At 44.8% G+C, this 18,944-nt stretch overlaps 1 protein-coding gene and 1 pseudogene across 2 annotated transcripts; one reads left to right on the top strand and one right to left on the bottom strand.

The window, feature by feature from the left end:
* Positions 1-3,164: 3,164 nt before the first annotated feature.
* Positions 3,165-4,760, bottom strand: DHRS1 (dehydrogenase/reductase 1). Its single transcript, XM_083606261.1, has one exon. The coding sequence runs from the start codon at positions 4,514-4,516 to the stop codon at positions 3,527-3,529; it is 990 nt and encodes a 329-aa protein (XP_083462387.1). The 5' UTR covers positions 4,517-4,760; the 3' UTR covers positions 3,165-3,526.
* Positions 4,761-9,707: 4,947 nt separating this feature from the next.
* Positions 9,708-18,770, top strand: LOC310759030 (amine sulfotransferase-like; annotated as a pseudogene). The gene is made up of 6 exons (XR_014552300.1): positions 9,708-9,882; positions 12,539-12,747; positions 13,474-13,600; positions 14,073-14,167; positions 18,233-18,412; positions 18,568-18,770. The product of XR_014552300.1 is annotated as an amine sulfotransferase-like (transcript).
* The last annotated feature ends 174 nt before the right edge of the window (positions 18,771-18,944 follow it).

Raw genomic sequence — 18,944 nt, 5'->3', positions numbered from 1 at the left:
CTTGCTGGCATGTGATTTGTTATATCAGATTGAGGAAAGGTGCAAACCTAAATTACCAAGTCACTATAGCAAACTGTTTTTAAATATGTATGACAGGCAACAAGACTGTGCTGCTCTTTTCAGTGTTTCAGAGAAAAAAATTGTTGTTGTTCAGTTGTTTAGTCGTGTCCGACTCTTCGTGACCCCAGAGCACGCCAGGCACTCCTGTCTTCCACTGCCTCCCGCAGTTTGTTCAGACTCATGTTTGTAGCTTCGAGAACACTGTCCAACCATCTCGTCCTCTGTCGTCCCCTTCTCCTTGTGCCCTCCATCTTTCCCAGCATCAGGGTCTTTTCCAGGGAGTCAAAAGGTTCTTTAATTCCTCCTCACTTTCTGCCATCAAGGTTGTGTCATCTGCATATCTGAGGTTGTTGATATTTTTTCCGGCAATCTTAATTCCGGCTTGGGATTCATCCAGCCCAGCCTTTCGCATGATGAATTCAGAGAAAAAAAATATTTATGTGCTAATACAGAACCAGCCAAAGTGTGGCACATGCTACAGTATCTGATAGTACTTGACATATTCTAAAATGGCTAACTCAGCCCTTATACTAGAGGGGTGCAGCAGGAAGTCCTCAAAGGGAATAAAAAAAAAGAAAGAATGAAATTTTTGGCTTAGTGGGATCTCTCACAACAGAAAGTTTACTTTGGCTTGAATTACAGTTGCCCCACTTCCCTTAAATGTACATTTTACCTCTGGTATTATAGGATCCTGTAAGTACCTAGGCAAGCAGAGTAAGACTATCAAGGGTTGTAAGATCACAGGGCAGCTGAAAAGTTGGTGTCAACATGTTGATGCAGCCAGTATTCCTACAACTCCTCAACTCACTTGACTGCACAGTGTGTTTAGTTTTCCAAGCCACTTCAGGCAAGAACAAAAAGTGCAGGGATTTAACAGCCAGGCTACAAGTTGCATTTAGTATTCCTTTAAAAAGATCTGAAGTACTTTGGAATGTTTAACCAAGCTGCATATGTCTGACATAGACATTCTATTAAAATAATTACAACATAATCTAGCATCCCACTCAAGATTGCCTAGAACTTGTATTACTGGTCTGGGTGGAATTGTTCAGGATTGCATCTCTAATTATAATGTAATTCAAGTAAACACTTGAGAACATCTTGTCAACTGCAGGTTTCAGCTGCAATAAAGCCATAATTAAATGGGAAGAATCTACAGGAGATCAAGTAATGCCTCCTTAGTTACCTTTGGAGCAGGAAGAAGCAACCTGTGATTATCAAGATGTTGATGAACTACAACTTCCATAAATCACTGGTCATGCTAGCTGAAGTTGATGGGACAACAGCTGGAGGCCCATGACTTCCCATCTGTGTCTTAACATGTTTTATTGTTTGCACGTGCTGGTTAACACATGTGCCTATAAGCATTTAGGCTGTACCGCTTGAGCCTTTTGTATCCCAGCTGTCTGTACTTAAATTTACCATATTTGTTATTTGATGGACATGCTCAACATGCAACCCCTCTCCTCTGTTCCTTCTCTTGGAGGGAGACAGCAACAGCATGGCAGTGCTAGAAGACCCAAGGATGGCTTAAACTTGCTTGCCACCATCCCTCTGCATTTTCCAAGTCAGCTGCTGTTTTAAGTGCTAATACAAATGAGCTTCCAAGCCGGTGATGATGCCAGGCATGAATTACACAACTTCCAACAGTGATTGGTATAGAGTGTTGCACAGCAAAACGCTGGAAGCAAATATTCAGAAACTGGCCAATTGGGTAAAGAAACCTCTGTAGGGTACATGTAGCATCATTCTGAAGCATTAACCAGATCTGCAGTTGGTAAGGGATAGTTTTATCCCTTACCACTACAGTCACTTGCTTTCTTCCCAAAACTGACAGTTTGAGGTCAGTGCCTTGGCAGGCCAAGCAAGGGGGATTGTGGAAGGAGATTTATATTAACTGGTTTTATCAGTATTGGTTCTCTAGATGGGATACAAATGTCATAACATTTTTTGCTAATGTAGTTATTACAAAACCAAAACTGGATGTAGACCAGCTATCGTTGGAACCAGTTTCTCAGCATCAAATCAGAGATAAAGGGAGAGTAAAGTCCACAGCAGCTGTGTCATGTCTACTATTTAACTGAAACTTTTTTCATTTTCAAAAGTAGTTGGTATTGGAGAGATTAGATGTAACTTACTTTTATTATTGTAAACATATCACCAACCGAAAAACAAAGGGTGGGGAAGAGCAGAGGGCACACACAATCTAGATAAAGAAAGGTGAGTGGGAAAGGTTTTGTTTCTCACCACTATTAAAATGACTTCTACCTGAAGTTGCTTTTATTTTTTTCTAATGGGCCCTTTAGGGTGCATGTAATGGAGTTACCCCAACAAACTCACCTCTCTGTTCCTTCATCTCTTAAAGTAACACAGCAGACCCTCAAAAGTCTGAGGCAGAAAAATGCTGATATACCATAGCCCCTTTCCTATGAAAAGCAAAGAGCAGAACTGAGGTGGAGTAAGGGTATGACAAAAGTGGGAGGAATCTCTTTGTATTTGCATGGCTGGAATATGTCCTTCAACTCTGATGTGTTCATGCTTTTCTGGATGGATGGAGGAGATAGGAGTATGTTTGTATGTAAAAGGCAAAAATTAACATCAAAGTTAAATTTATATTGGCTGCTTTGCCCACCTTTGCCTATTGCCTGTTGCCCTCAGAAAGTTGTCTGAAAGAGAATGTGGCCCACTGGATGAAAAAGATTCCTCACCTCTAGTTAAGAATGCCTCACCTCTGTCTGTTCCAGAGTACATCTTTTTTCTCAAGAAGCCTAGATATGCCTTTTTAGAATTTCACACATCTTTTGAAATGAAGCTTAAGACATTGCAAAGGGTTTTTTTTAACCCATACCAATACATATATTAGAGCAAAACATAGGGTGTGTACTCTCTGGATTACCTGAGCAGTTTGTGCATTTTCCCAGAGTGCAAAACTATCTTCCCTTCCTGCAGTGGGATGATCTTCCAGATCTAAAACAGTGCTTGCTCTTCGATAAAGATGCAGTGATATCACCAGGCCCCGTGTAGAAAATTTAGGGGCGGGCAGGAATGGTGCGTTTCACAAGTGCAAAAAATTGGGGCAAAGTATTGCCAGCTATGACAAAGTCTCTCAGAGCAAATGCATTTAATTGCAAAGTAGCTTGTTTCAGCTACTTGTCACATCCAAAATACAGGAATGATGAAAGATGCATCCCCAAGTGTCAGAACTTGGGCTTATAATTGAATACAGAATTATAAGGAAACTCGTTAACAGCTTTCTATCAAGCACAGAAAGAAGATATTGCAGAAATCAGCCCTTCCTATTAAGAGGCAAATGGAAAACACTTTTTAAAATGATTTCAAATTTGGAAGTGCTTTCTGTTGCAAACAACTGTAATAATAAAATAGTTAACGCACCAGCCAAATAAGTGTCAAATTGAAGTTTTCAGCAATCGGAGAAGGTTAAAGGCATAGCTGCACAATATACCTCTTAGGCTTGTTTTTTTGATTTAAATTGAGGCGGCTGGATGGGTGGGTAAACGGAAAACTTGCTAGAATAGAGAGCGAGAGCCCACTTGGGGATGGTGATGAACCGAGGTATGAGGCGGAATAAACCGGCCAGTTTGGGCATCAGCTCCGAGAGGATGTCCCGCACCGAGAGGTAGTTGAAGACTTCCCTGCCGTCCACATCCTTGAAGCCGTAAAGGCGGGCGAGGTCCGGGTTGAGGAGCACCTTCCCGCTGTGGCGCATGACGCGCGGGTCGGACGCCAGGCTCACCACGCACTTCCCGCTCACTTCGGGGGTCTCTCCCATGGAGGCCATCTTCTCCTTCAGCTTCGCCATCATGGGCCCCGTCCTGTGCTCCACTTCCTGCGCCAGGCTCTCGGTGCGCACGAAGCCCGGCCACAGCGCCACCGAGGCCACGCCGAAGGGGCGCAGCTCGACGGCGCAGTCGGCGGCCAGGCGGTCGCAGGCGGCCTTGCCGATCCCGTAGGGCACGTCGAACATGTAGCGCAGCCCTCCGGGCGACGAGATGGTGACGACCAGCCCCCTGCCGGCGGGCACCATCAGCCGGGCGGCGTAGACGGTGCAGATGTAGTGGCCCCGCAGGCCCGCGTTGTTGATCTGGTCCCACAGGGCCGTCGAGCTCTCCCAGAAGGGCAGCCCGAACCCTTCCACGATGGAGCCCACCCCGGAGAAGGCGTTGTTGACCAGCACGTCCAGGCGGCCCGCCTGCTCCTGCCGGACGCGCTCGAACAGCGCCACCACATCTTCCTCCCGGGACGAGTCGCACACCACCGGCACGCACTTCCCGCCGCGGGCCCGCACCTCCGCCGCCGCCGCCTCCAGCGCCTCGCGGTGCCGAGCCGTGATGTACACGGTGGCGCCCGCCCCGGACAGCTGCAGCGCGATGCCCTTGCCGATGCCCCGAGAGGCGCCCGTCACCACGCACACCTGCCCCGACAGAGGCTTGGCCATGGCGGCGAGGCGAAGCGTTGCCAGGCGGATGAGGAGCTTGCAGGCCGCAGTCGGGCTGGAGCGGCGGCGGCGGTTGTCAGAGCTGCAGTGCCGGTCTGGGCGGTTGGGGAGCTCGGCTTAAAGGCCCTCCTCCTCCTCCCCGCGGCTCCTCCCGCGAACAGGCAGGGCGGGATCGAGCGGCGGGGAAGGCGCGCGCGCGCGCCATTCGCGAAGCTGCACTTCGCCTCCACCTTCGCTGCTTCACCGGGAGGCGTCGGCAGGTGCCCGGGCGTGCTCTACCCACTGCACTACCCGCTTACCTAAGCCTGCTGCCCAATGTTTGCAGGGGTGACAAGCCTCCCTGCCAAAGCGTGGGTAGCAACCCGCCTTGAAACAACCCGCAGGGCTTACTCCTGACAACTCTGCCGGACTATGTATAAGCTAAACAAGCTATAGCTTAGGGCCCTACTCTTGGGGGCCAAAAGAAAATTTAAAGGGAAAAAACCTGGATGTACATTTCCAAAATATAAAAGAAAAAAGAAATAAAATAAAAGCTACATACAGCAACAGTGTTTTGTGTTGTGTAGGCTTCTGTGATGTAAGCTCCTGCTAGCCTGCTCCCTAAAATATCACTGGTTTGCTCATTTCTGTATATAGGGTGCCTACATTCTGCATGGACTGGTTGCATGGCAACATGTGCAACTGGCTTTAGATAACTATTAGGTCCATAAATTATCAAATAGCATATATTCAACACAAAAAACAGCAACAAATTGTTGTTGACAAAGGACAGCTGGACCTACAAAGGGCCCCATTACCTTCAGTAGCTTAGGGCCTCATCAAACCTAAATCCAGCCCTGTTCCCACCACAAGTGAATAGTAAAGAGAACCCACAGAAGTGGCACTGACACAAAACCCCACACATACACTAAGTAGAAGCATTGCTGCCTGACGCCACCCCACCCACCATTCCCCCCTCCACCTTTTCCCCCTTTTCTTCCTAATGTAACACAAATGTCTCAACAAGTGAAACTGATCTGTAGAAAATGTAACTTGAAAAAAGAGACATTGCAATACTTTTGTAAACCAATAAATATTTAATTAAAAATGTATATTTTTTTTAAAAAAAGCAACAACCCGCAGTGTGAGAAAGGCGGAGAGTTTCAGTGTAAATAACAGACTACTTATGAATTACTACTTGGAGCCAATACTTTGCTTGAACACCTTGTTCAAATCAAGGTGGATGGAGGACCCAGGTATGTGTCAAAGGCAAAAATTAGCATCCAAGTTAAATTTAGATTGGCTGCTCTGCCCACCTTTGCCTATGGCCTGTAGTCCTCAGAAAGTTGTCCAAAAGGGAATGCAGCCCATCGGATAAAAACGGTTCCTCACCTCTAGTTAAGAATGTAAAATTGAAAACTTAATAAAATTATTATAAAAACAAACATTCCCCCAGTTGCCTGTAAATGACAGGACACTTGCTTTTATAGCCATTCTCTGGAAGGGAAGCAAACAGTCTCAGTAAAGTAGTGGTTCCCCTGCATTTTGGTTTGGTGACCCTCTGTAAGGTGTGTGCCCGTGGCAGACCAGCCCCTGCTTCACTGGGAGCTGGAGATTTGGCAACCAAAAAAGGCACCCAGCACACAATCACCTTGTACCCCAAAGTCCACATTTCACATAAATTTGGTGAGAAGAAAAGGCTTGGTTTTAGTTAGAAAGAAGGCTATCTGAGCTCCGTCTAGGTACCTATGCTCCCAATGATGCAATATTGGATTCAGACCACAGGCCTGAAGGGGATTTCTGTTGCCCCAGAGCAACCATGGAGGTGTACAAATCCCATCCCTGCATTTTGGTCAGAGCTGCTTCACAGATGGAGTTGTATTCCATTCCTTACACCCTTGAGCCTAAGAAAAGCAACTTCTGACACATGCTCTTTCTTGTAGCAATAGGAACTTTTTCTCTCTTTAGAGTTACGAATGGGTAAGTTTTAATAATTAATGCTACCATGCAGCCTGATAATCTCTCTCTCTCTCTTCTTACAATAAAATAAAGCTTTGCTTTAGTTTGGGTTTGGATCTACATTCTGGGTTATATGCATACCATTCAGGTAGATTCAGTGACCTGCTTTCTCACTTGCAAAACATCCCTCTCCTCTTGAGGTGGTGTGTTTAAAGGGATATGCATTTTGCCAACAAGTAGGTCAATACGAACTTTGATGGTAGTCAGTCCCAGATAATTATTGACACACAGCCTGCTACTGAGGTTCATCCCCATAACAGTCATTGCTGGAAATCCTGACTCACAAGGATTTACGTACTACTAAATGGTATCATCCAAGATATTGCTTCACCAACAAGCTAAGGATACTCAGTTGGTAATGCAGCAATTTTCATAGCATGAAGTCAAAATCTGGGTAATCTCATTTCCCAAGAATTGGCTTTGAGGATCCTAGCAGATGACAATGAGTTGATCTTTTTGCATAAAGACAATTTTGTGACAACAGAGTGGCTTCTCTGTTTCCAAGTAAAATGCACTTGTGCTGTGATGGCACTGTAAAGGGAAGTGGAAGTATATATATATATTTTTAAATAAAAAGAAAGATGACAAATACTGCTGTATCTGATAACAACAGCCACAACAAAGCACTGGGCGTGTAACTGCAGCTTAGAACTAAGATGTACATTTTGATAATGACAACCCAGGATATTAGCAGAGATGAAATACATAATCACTGCCAAGTGCTTTCCACATATTAAGTGTTACATATTAACATAATAACAATAATTGTTGGCATCTGTCTGTCTCTGGAGGCAATGGAGGAATGTGCCTCTGCAGGTGAAGTCAAACTGTTGGAGGGTTGCATGCCATGGCAGGACAGAGTCTCAAACAATAACATTGACCACACCTTGGCCTGCAATTAAAGCATATGAAGAAGCTTCTTGAAGAAATGCCGCTGAACTTTATTTTATTTTAAAGAGAATTTAAAGAGGGATGAATTGCCTACAAGAAATCATAGAAGTGATTTCAGCATTCATGAATAACCCTTGTGCTTGGGTCTACTCTTGCCCCTTAATTGGAAACATAATGAATCTAGACAAAGCAGTAAAAAAACAGAAAACTTAAGAGTCGGGAAAGGGTTTAACCCAGCAGAAAATAAGCGAGAAGGTCCTAACAAGGCCCCATCAAGTGTGTGGGTCTACCAGGAGAGAAATGCACATACAAAATGGCAGCCAAGTATTAAGAACCTGGAAAATCACCACCAAGCAAGACCTAGGAAATTTCTGACCTGATGGCCACAGGGCAAGCAGAAGCCCCAGCAGACCAAACACGCAAACAGCACCCAAAATTATGTGGAAGAAGAGGAGAAAAACAGGATATGTTGCTTTTTCATGGCAAATCAGCAGGAGCAGGCAGTGTGTCCAAGGTTGTTTACTGGTTTTATCAGGTGCAAAGGTTGCCCTCCTTTTGCTCTCAAGAAGGGCCATTTTGAGCTGCAGTTACACACCCAGTGCTTTGTTCTGGGGGAAACCATTTCTGCACAGTTGCCCCTGTAGCAGACCTTTTGGGGAGACTCAAAGGATCCCTCGGGGGGTAGGAAGGGCTCCAGCCCAATTAGGCTCAGTTTTCTCCAGTCTTCATCTTTTATACTATGCTTTAATTGCTAGTGCCAGGTTTCTGCTTGAAGGTTTTTTCGGTTTCTTTATTCTTTGTTAGGGATTCAAACCCTGCCCTACCAGGTCCTAGTCCAACACTCTAACCATTTTGCCACACTGGTTGAGGAAAGTGAGTCTTGAGCCCATTTATCTCTTCTCCCCCTTTTTTTGGGTTTCCCTCTTTTGATTATGTAGTAAAAAAGAAAAGAAAAAAGGAAAGGACCCCTGGATGGTTAAGTCCAGTCAAAGGCGACTATGGGGTTGCGGCACTCATCTCACTTTCAGGCCGAGGGAGCCGGCGTTTGTCCACAGACAGTTTTCCAGATCACGTGGCCAGCATGACTAAACCGCTTCTGGCACAACGGAAAACCAGAGTGCACGGAAACACCATTTACCTTCCTGCCACAGCAGTACCTATTTATCTACTTGCACAGGTGTGCATTCTAACTGCTAGGTTAGCAGGAGCAGGGACAGAGCAACGGGAGCTCACCCTGTTGTGGGGATTCGAACTGCTGACCTTCCGATCGGCAAGCCCAAGAGGCTCAGTGGTTTAGACCACCGCGCCACCCGCCTCCCTTAATGCAGTACACATGGTGTGCAGCACTCAGGGATAAGTGAGGGTCCACATCCTCCCTCTCCACCCAGATGGTAGCTAAGTTGGTCTCTGTGTGGCAAATTTTATGTGGACCGTGTTCTCACCACGGGCTGCTTGATCTCATGTTCAGTTTGGAAATGCTTTAGTTCCTTTCTGAAATGGGCACTCAGAAGCTGGTTGGGCTTAGACTCGGCTGCCCATTATTTAATCACTATTTTATTTGTTGGCAGCACTGGGTCCAGTGACTGCCAACTCTTCATAAATAGTTTGCACGGAAGCTGACGGTGCAAAACTGTGCCCCACCTATTGCCAAAGGGAGTGGTCAGAAAGATAACACAAGCACAATTGAGATACATATGTATGGCTGCTGCGATCAAAAGTTTTGCAATAGCAGTTGCAAAAGAGCTGTGGGCCTCTTTCCCTGTAGCCAAACTTGGGATGCTGCTTGTTTGTGGCTGCAGAAAACTTGGTAGGTAAAGCAGTTCTCGAGACTGCAGCTTGGTATTCATTTCCATCACTGTATCTGCATATCGCGCAGTGGCAGTGGGAGGCCCCATTAGCTAACGTGGTACCTCAGGTTAAGAATGGTTTCAGGTTAAGAACAGACCTCCAGAACGAATTAAGTACTTAACCTGAGGTACCACTGTACATGGTTCTCCTCTCCATTTCTTTCTCACAAAAACTCTTTGAGGTAGGTTAAGCTAAGAATGGTGACTGGCCCAAAGTAACGCAGTGAGCTTCATGACTGTGTGGGGATTCAAACCCTGAATAATGGTTGTGCAATCAGTGGTGGAAGAACCCTCTCCGGCACCCGGGGCGGGGCAGCCTGTACAGAGTGTGTCTGTGCAGCATCCCATACGGAATACGCATGCGCAGCGACCGTATGGGCTGCCGTGCATGTGTACTCTGTACAGGATGCCACACATGGGCAGTCCATACAGGATGCCGCATATGTGCACTCCGTATGGGCTGCTGCTTGGGCGTGGTGGCTGTATGGGCTGGCACGCGAGCGGCATCCTGTACGGAGTGTGCGTGTGTGGCAGCCTGTACAGACTGTGCATTTGCGGCATCCCGTACAGAGTGCACACCCATGGCAGCCCGTACAGTTGTCATGCGAGAGGGAGCCTGTGTGGAGGCCTGTAAGGACAGCGCACAATAGCGGCAGCCTGTACAGATGCCGCATGAGTAGCGCCCATGCGGACTGCTCGTGCCCTCGGCTGCTCTACAGCTGGGGGAAGGCAGGGGCCATCTTGTCACCCCCCCCCCAGAGTAGCACCCAGGGCAACCCGCCCCCTCCACCCTGTCAGCATCGCCCTTGAGCCAGTGCCACCGACTGGACTCATCCACTTCAGCCCCGACTGGGCCAGGCGAGCTGGGGTAGCACTTCCAGAGACCACCTTCTGCACAGGAACAGGTCAAAGTGCTGTGGACTCACAACTCAGAGTTGTGAGCACCAGATTCACTCCGAAGACAGTCGTTGCACAGCAGAGTACAGCAGAGCATAAACCACTCGGAGAACAGCCCCCCTCCTCTCTGGAGAATCAGCAGAGAACATCAGCAGATTCTTTGAATGGGAGGGGTGAAATCTCCTCACACACCCCACTTCATACGCCCCTGTGTGCAATTCAAGTGAATTTCTCTGAACTCATTAAAAATTGCCTCACAAACATTTTAGATGGAGAAACATTTGGTTCCTATTGGAGGTGCCGGGCTTTGGGAAGAAAGCGTGTAGCTCTGGAAAGGTCCTAGAGCCCTCCAACATCCTTTCCAGAGCTGGCAAAGCACTAGCTAGGCTTTGGGAAAGAGGAGAGAGGACTCTAGGACCCTGTCACAAACCTCCTGCCTCCAAACCAGCACCTTGCTTACCAAGTTTTGAGAAGGCAGCACGAGGGCTGAGAGGGGGGCATCAAATATTACTGAGGGTCACCAAAAAGGCCTTAAGGGCTACATGTTGGACCACCCTTGTCTGGGAGCCTTCTGCCACAATCCTGCTCTCTGTATGATTAAGCAATAAATAATATTCATGTGCAGACTTCATATTTGGGGTCTGTGTGGAGATGGTAACAACGTTCAGATTTTTGGGCATTGAATTACAAGAGGATCTGTCCTGGAGTGTCAACACAAGGGGGCTTGTGAAGAAGGCGCAGCAGAGACTGTACTTTTTGAGAATTCTAAGGAAAAACCATCTTCCGCAGAAGCTGCTGCTTGCCTTCTATCACTGTGCCATTGAGAGCGTGCTCACTTATGGCTTATGTGTGTGGTACGGAAGCTGTACTACCAAGGACAGGATGGGGTTGTGCAGAGTTGTTAAGGCAGCAGAGAGCATTGTTGGCTGCCCACTCTCCACCTTAGAGCAGATTTATGCCACAAGGTGCCATAGGAAGGCACTGGACATAGTAAAAGATCCATCGCATCCTGGTCACTGTCTCTTCGAGCTCCTGCCGTCGGGACAGAGATACAGGACGATGAAGACAAGAACGAGCCGTCTTAAGAACATCTTCTTCTCCAGAGCGATCTCAGCCCTGAATGGGAAGCCTGGACTTTGAAAGTCATCTAATCTTCCTTGCTGTACTATACTGTATTGTTTTAATTAGTGTTTTTATGGAGCAGTCAAGTAATTTCGTTGTCCCTGAGAGGGGGCAATGACAATAAAGATATTATTATTATTATTATTATTATTATTATTATTATTATTATTATTATTATTTCAAATGTGCTGCAAGCAAAAAGGAAAACATCGTATTCTGAGTGAATAATGCGGATAAGGTCCTACTGGTCCAGCAACTGCTTGTGGATAAGTATAGCAGAAGGGGAGGGAATGAAAAATACAACAAGCCCATGAGAAATCCTCCAATTTATCACAAATACCATTCCCCTCTCCCTGCATACATTCTTTGAGGAGGTATAAGCTAAAGGACACCATTGGCAGGAATGGCTAGAAGGACCACTATGTTCAGTTGGCTTTACTCATTCCTGGGAGGAAGTGCTGGGAATGGCAGTACTTTCTGTTGGACTGTACTCTGTGGGGCTTTGCAGGCAGGGCCCTATACTCACAACCCCACACACTCTATACTGGCCTTCGGCAGCTATGGTATTTCATTTTGGTGGATCCGTCTCTTCTGCTGAATTTATACTGCATTGTTCCATTTGTAACCATCTGACTTGTTTTAAAATTGTATTGGTGTAATCTTCGTCACCTCCCTTTCCATGGAGGCGCAGATTGCAGCTATAACAAAGGTGGCATTTTTCCATTCTCCGCCAAGCTAAGCAGTTGGCTCCTTACCTCTCTCGCCCTGACCTAGCCACTGTGATCCACGCGACGGTCACCTCCAGACTGGATTATTGTAACTCGCTCTACATGGGGCTGCCCTTGAGACTGACCCAGAAACTCCAGCAGATGCAGAATGCCGCGGCGAGACTCCTTACAGGGTCCTCGCCATGGGATCACATTCACCCAGTGCTATACCAGCTGCACTGGCTCCCGGTGGAGTACAGGATCAGGTTTAAGGTGCTGGTTTTAACCTTTAAAGCCCTATACGGCCTAGGACCCTCGTGAGGCATCCCCTTTAAAGCCCTATACGGCCTAGGACCCTCGTGAGGCATCCCCTGCACCCAGATCCCCAAATCTGCATCTGTTTTTCCCATGGCTCCCTTCCTCTCCATCATTTATTTTGTTGCAATTCAGATAGTAAGAACTTGATGCAGAGACATGTTGTTTTCGATTATTTTATTCTGTAAAGTAGTATGTACATTTATGGTAGTGAACTAATTAAACAAGCTTATTCTTGTTCATAGCAACAATATGGACTCAAAATATTTTGAGCTTGATTTTTCATGAAGGTCATCGAGATGCAACTGAAAATGTGAATACACTAAACAGACTTCCATGGCTGGAGTACAAGAACATCAGTATAGATGACATCAATCGCCCATCACCTCGTCTCTTTGCTTCCCATCTACCATATTACTTAGTACCGAAGGGATTAAGGAATGAAAGAGCAAAAGTAGGCACTTAATTATCAAATTAAATGGTTGCTTTGCCTTACTTTACACGACAACCTCATTTTCCATTGACATTTCTCAGGTCCATTGATATTTCTTAGTTTCAACAAGCCTCAGTTCCTTTGTCAATATGAATGAAAACTGGGCTTGGAACTGATTCCAATGATTCCAAAACAGTATGGACATCTATCTTCTATCTACATCCAGTTATATGGGTTAAAACAACCCTGCAGTGAGTTAAAGAGGTCTGCCCTGGACCAGCATAGGATATGTTGCTGCAATGAGATTTCCAGGAGTTATATATAACTATAATATAATAACTACAGAAGCACAGCAAAACAGACAATAGTAAGCAATAAGACTGGCAATTATAAGCAGCAAATTAAAATGGTTCAAGCTCCAAACTGACACGATAGGAAAGGAAGGATCATGCCAGCCTCTTTTAGGAAGCAGTGTCCCTGCAAAGGCCCTTTCCTTGATTTAGCTCACGGTCCTCTAGACACGGTTGGACTTCAACTCCCATCAAAGTTAGCCAGAAATCAAGGGAGTTGTAGTCCAGCAACTGTTAGTGTGCCAAAATTTCCCAAAAGGATGATGTGTGTAACAGAAAAATAAACCAGAGAATATTGCGAGAATAGTCAGGCTCAAGAGATCAATCTCATTGCTAGCAATATCTATCTCATTATTGGGAGAGTTAAGCCAAGTAGAATTTGTTATTATTCCTGCAGGTTGTTTATTTGGCCAGAAACCCAAAGGATGTTTTGGTTTCCTATTATCATTTTACCAAAGCTGCATGCGCACTAGAAAAAGTAGAAGACTTTGGGATTTTCATGGAGAGGTTTTTGGCTGGAAAGGGTAAGGATTATTTGCCACTCTACAACAATTCATTTTTGTTCCTTCAACCCTGTCCTCCTTTGAAAACAGATAAAATAAATTGTATGTATGGTAAGGAATGTCTGATGCTGTTAGTTGCTCTGAGGAAGTCATAACTGATTTCCCACATCCCTCAGTAATACAAAATGTCTCCGACTAAATAAACTACAGCAAACAAGTTTACGCCACTTATAGCATAGAGCTGTGCACTGGATTGGGCCCACTCCCAAAGCAAACCAGACTGATTTGTAACCTGTCTGTGTCAGGTTGAAGCAGCTACTAAAGGGTGAATTTTTACTATGATTTAATGGTTTATACCACTGCTGGTTCTTAAACTGATTCCTTTAAATTATTTTAATTGAGTTTATATGACTGTTATGATGCTCTCTGGATGCATTATTTTCAGAAAATAATTTGCTCTACATTTATGACAGATTAATTTCTCTCCTATCAGTATTTGCAAGTTCATGGCTGCACCACCTGGAAGGCTGGTACACTCACAGAGATGACTTCAATATTCTATTTCTTACCTATGAGGAAATGAGTAAGGTAAGGGGTCAAAATGTTATTCAAACTGTTACTAAACAACCATCAAAACCCACCTTTACAAAACAGAGGAAGGAAGCAATGGGATGATTCAAGTGCCCTGACTGAAGGAGATTCTGTGTCCCCCTCATCTCTGGCCAATTAGCACTCACTCTGAGTGAGCTGATCATGTGGCATTGAAACCTTCATGAATTCATACAATCAGTTTTAAACAGCTCCAGATATCATAATGCCCCGCATTAGTATTAACTGATTTCAAAACAGAGCTAGCCCTGGTTGACTCGGATTCACAAATCAAGCACTGCCACGACATTGTCAGTCAGGAATGTCCAGAGTGAGGAATTTACTCTTCATTGTCAAAAATACGCTTACAAGTTAGGCAAAGCATATCTATCACTCCTCCGTCTCTCAGCTACTTGTAGGTGTGCAGCGGGTGAGGCAGTTGCCAGAATGGAGAGGCCCTGTCCCCAACCTTGGTTTATCCAAGCCACACACAAGCAGGCAATGACTCCGCTTGTGTGTAACCTTCTGCTCCTCCCACTTCAGTCCTCTTCTGGACCTGGAGATTGGAAGAACATGATAAGTGGGAGCAGAAGGAGGAGGCATGAAAACCCTTCACATTCCAGCAGCCTGACCTGCCTCTACCTCCTCCTGCACCTGGTCTTCCCTCTCCAATCCTGCAGTTTCTCCTGCCTCTCTCTCTCTTTTTTTAAAAAATATTTATTGCTTTTAAAGATTACAAAAAAAGGAAAAGAAGAGAGAAAAAAAAGAAAAAGAAAAAAGAAGTCAAGAGAGAAAAAACAAAAAAAGAGAAAAAACACAATACAAAACAATATACAAACAGCACAAAACACAACCCAAACCCATTAAACTAAAACACGTCAAATTAAACTAACCAAAACCCACTCCCTAACCCTAACCCTAAATAAAACAAAAAACAAAAACAATTTAAAAACATACATACATCATCCCTTTTCCATTCTCTATCTTTCATTCCCTTGTTTCCTCGACCTCCTCTCACCTCCCTTTTTGTATTCCACTTCTAATAGTTTTTTCAGCAAATCCTTTCCATCTTTCTCCATTTTCTATCATATTGTAAATATCATATTTTTTTAACCTTATTTTCCATTAAAACTAAAATACTTATATATGCTTAACTCCTTATAACATTTCTGCTAAGTCCATAGAATATCATTCCACCGTTTTTCTATCACTCATTAATTTTACCATATTTCTATATATAAACTTTAAATTTTCCAATCTTCTTCCACCATCTCCTCTCCCTGATTTTGGATTCTGCCAGTCCTTTCCGTCCACTCCATATAGTCCATCAACCTGGAGATCTTATGTCCGAGGCTCTTAACTCTTTTCCAAGTCCCTTCTGCAGGTCTTCTTCATATTCTTTGATGCTAAAAATCAAATCTCGGGGAGGCTCCAACCCAACGGTACTTTTATTCCTTCTGGACAGGTCAGCCAAATTCCCATAGTTAAAACTGAGATCCATAAAGTATTTCAGGACATATTTCAAAATCCCTCCAAATCCAAAGGCCCCCAAAACTTCAATCTCCTCCCAACCCAAGTCCAAATCCCAAAAGTCATTTAATCCCTGCATAGAGGGATCTTTCCAACTTTTCTTCTTCAGTCCAAGCCGGGGTCCAAACCTCGAAATCTGACTTTTTCTAAAATCATTCATTAAAGGCCTCAACTTACAGTCCTTACTTTGCTTCTGTAAAGCTAAGGATCCCGCTTGTATTACTTTATATTCAGCAACAGCAGCTTTCTCCTTCTCCTCCTTCTCCTCCACCATTTGTCCTGCCGAAGTAGATTCCTGTACCAGATCCTGAATTATTTCTGTGTTGTTGCTCGCTTTTTGACTCAAGTTAGTCACTTTCTGTTCCAAATTATCAACCTTAAAAGTCATGTCATCCGTCTTTTTATGAAGCTGTTCCAGCGAGCAGCTTATCTTACATAAAACAGTCACAATAGCTTCTCCTGTCAACATTTTTAAATGGTCCAAGGTCAATCTCTGGTTCTCAGAATCCTTATCTTGCAGCTGGAGATCTCCCAGTTACACTCCTGTAACAGTTTCAAAAACTCTCTTCCCTCTAGGGGGAAACAGTCTCCACTTGTATCAGTTCTTTCAAGCACAACTCAAGCATTAAAGATAGTTTCAGTTTTAAGTTACTTTTCCTCCTTTTTAAACGCAGAAAAGGACAATGGAAACAGTATCTTACTCTTATTAAGCTAGCTGTCAAATCCGTTCTGTCAATGAACTCTCCCCAAACGTCCTCTGGCAGCCCGTTCCCAGGTTCAGAGCAGTGGTAATTTAATTTCTCACTCTCTCCTGCAGGCTCACTAGGTCCAAAATACCCCCCTCTTCTCCTGCTTCCAAGGGGGGTTTTGTATTTTAAACAGATGGACATTTAATCCTTTGCCAAAAACTTTCAAAGACTTTAGCTTGTGACGTCTTTGCTTCAGTCTATTTACAAAAGCGGAAGGCGGACTTCCTGTTTATGACCTTCCCGCTTCAGTGCCAGAGTGTTTGTTGTGGGGGAGGAAGGGAAAGGAGAATGTTAGCCGCTTTGAGACTCCTTAAAGGGAGTGAAAGGCGGGATATCAAATCCAAATCCAAATTAAGGTATTAAGGTATTTAAAGATCCAATTTTCCGTTTTACTCATGGGTAGTTGTTTAAAATCCAATTGTCCACAGGAAAAAGTCAGCGCTCTCCGGCAACAGCAATGCGGCTTCACTCCGTGAAAGAAGCAGTCGATTCAAAGCACCGTGCCACTCACCCCACATCGCTCCGGATCCCCAAAACAGGGTTTCCCCGCGAGTAGGGGAGGCGCAAAAGGTGCCAGCCGAATCCCAAGTTCACAAGCTTCTCCCGCTTGTGATTTCTATGGGTCTCTGCCTTCACCGTGGCGGTCAGACCCTGCTTTTCACGGAGCAAGTTCCTCCCCATCGGAGGAGCTCCGCCATTGCCGGAGGCGCCAACCCGGAAGTCCCCTCCTGCCTCTCACTCTTGTCTCCCAGATCCCCCCAGTTCAGTCTCCAAGCCACCTTCTCCTGGTGTGCCCACCTATCAGAATCCAGCCACTGCTCCTCAGTGTCCAGTCAGCCTCTGACAAGCACCAAATAAAATAAATGACAGCATGGGGCTCTTCCAGCCAGGCACCCTTTTAAAAGGCACACAATCTTTCTATGTACAAGAATGCAATGATTTTTCCAAACAAAGCTAATGGAAACAATAATTTCTGACACAGTCTTTCTTCAGGGAAAAACAATGTCTTCTGACTTTGGTAGAGACTTAGGACTCAACTACATTCGTAAAGAAACAACAAATTGAATGCATTTTAAACATGCAATACCAGATGGCGCCAGTGAGCAGGAATTGTTCGAAATGACATTTCCCATAGGATCCCCCCCTTCAGTTAAAACGATCTAATTTCTGACTTATTTATAGCGGTCCCCCGTCCCCCCGTGTTTAGATCCACCCATAAGCGACAGCCTGCTTAGAAACCACTAAAGCTTTACTTGAATGTTCAATGCAAACAGTTCAAAACCCCAATTTAGCTGCTGCGTCCCCTCCTAGTATCTCCTCCTTTCTAAAAGATTAAAAAGCCAAGGAGGCCATGGATTCAGGAGCAGCTTTTCAGGCCTTAGACTGAAAATAGTGCACTGAAAGCATTTCCCCTGAGGAATTATGGGACTGATAATATAGTGTTATGATCCCAAGCAAGATATGTCATTTCACAGGCCCTCTGATGCTGAGGAGAGATGTCACAGAACCTCCCTTGTGTCTGCAACAGGGGCATTTATTTATTTACTTGTGGACTCAGTTGAAAGAGCTGCCCCATAATATAATGCATTCTGCATGGCTCATTGAATAAAAGCAACAATGAGAGTATAATATAATGCAATTGCAATTCTTCCAAACTAGGCAGATAAAGATGCAGGCTGCTTGTTTCTCCTGCTTGTAATCCTGCCTATTCCATGAGTTTTAGTCTCTAGGCTGTCAGGTTTCTCTATTGTGGATGGCCTGACATTAAAACCACGTTCCATTTCAGGATCTGAGAAGCTGTGTCTTGAAATTATGCAACTTCCTGGGAAAGAGACTGATGGAAAAGGAGGCGGATGCTGTTGTGGTTCAGGCTACATTTAATAAAATGAAAGCAGATCCCAGGGCAAACTATGACTTCATGCCACCGGAGTTCATGGACACAGCAAAGGACATTTTCTTCGGAAAGGTAAGTTAATGGTAGATCACACTGACTTGGTGCTGCTTGCAGAATTCCTGACATATTCACCTGACAATTGCATCTAGGGATCAAATATATCTGGCGGTATGGATATGTATTTGTCCACCACAATGCACTTTCTTTCTGTCTGCTTCCTGGGCCAGGCACTGTTGGAGACTGGAAGAACATGATGACAGTCGCACAAAGTGAAAGGTTTGACAGTGTTTTAAGGAGAGAATGGAAAAGCTGCCCATCAAGTTCTGCTGGAACATCCATGATGAATTATGAGTCTCCTTCCAGCTTGAAAGAAGAAAATTGTATACAGTGTGGTACACGACTAATCCATACCTTTTGTCAATGGAGAGGATAAAAACATTCTTTGTGCATCACAATATGCTCGTCATTCTAAAATATGCTGAATATGTTTATTAAATGTCTTTCCTATTTACATTGGTACCTTCTTTCTTCCACAATGAGATGCTGATAATATACTGTTTCTGGGGAAACCCGTTTTTCAGCCCTGAATCAGAGCCAGTGTTAA

Source organism: Podarcis filfolensis (genome assembly GCF_964270895.1).
Source record: "Podarcis filfolensis genome assembly, chromosome: 3".
Lineage (NCBI taxonomy): Eukaryota > Metazoa > Chordata > Lepidosauria > Squamata > Lacertidae > Podarcis > Podarcis filfolensis.
The sequence above is the reverse complement of the archived record's forward strand: the minus strand, read 5'-3'. Positions and strand labels throughout refer to the sequence as shown.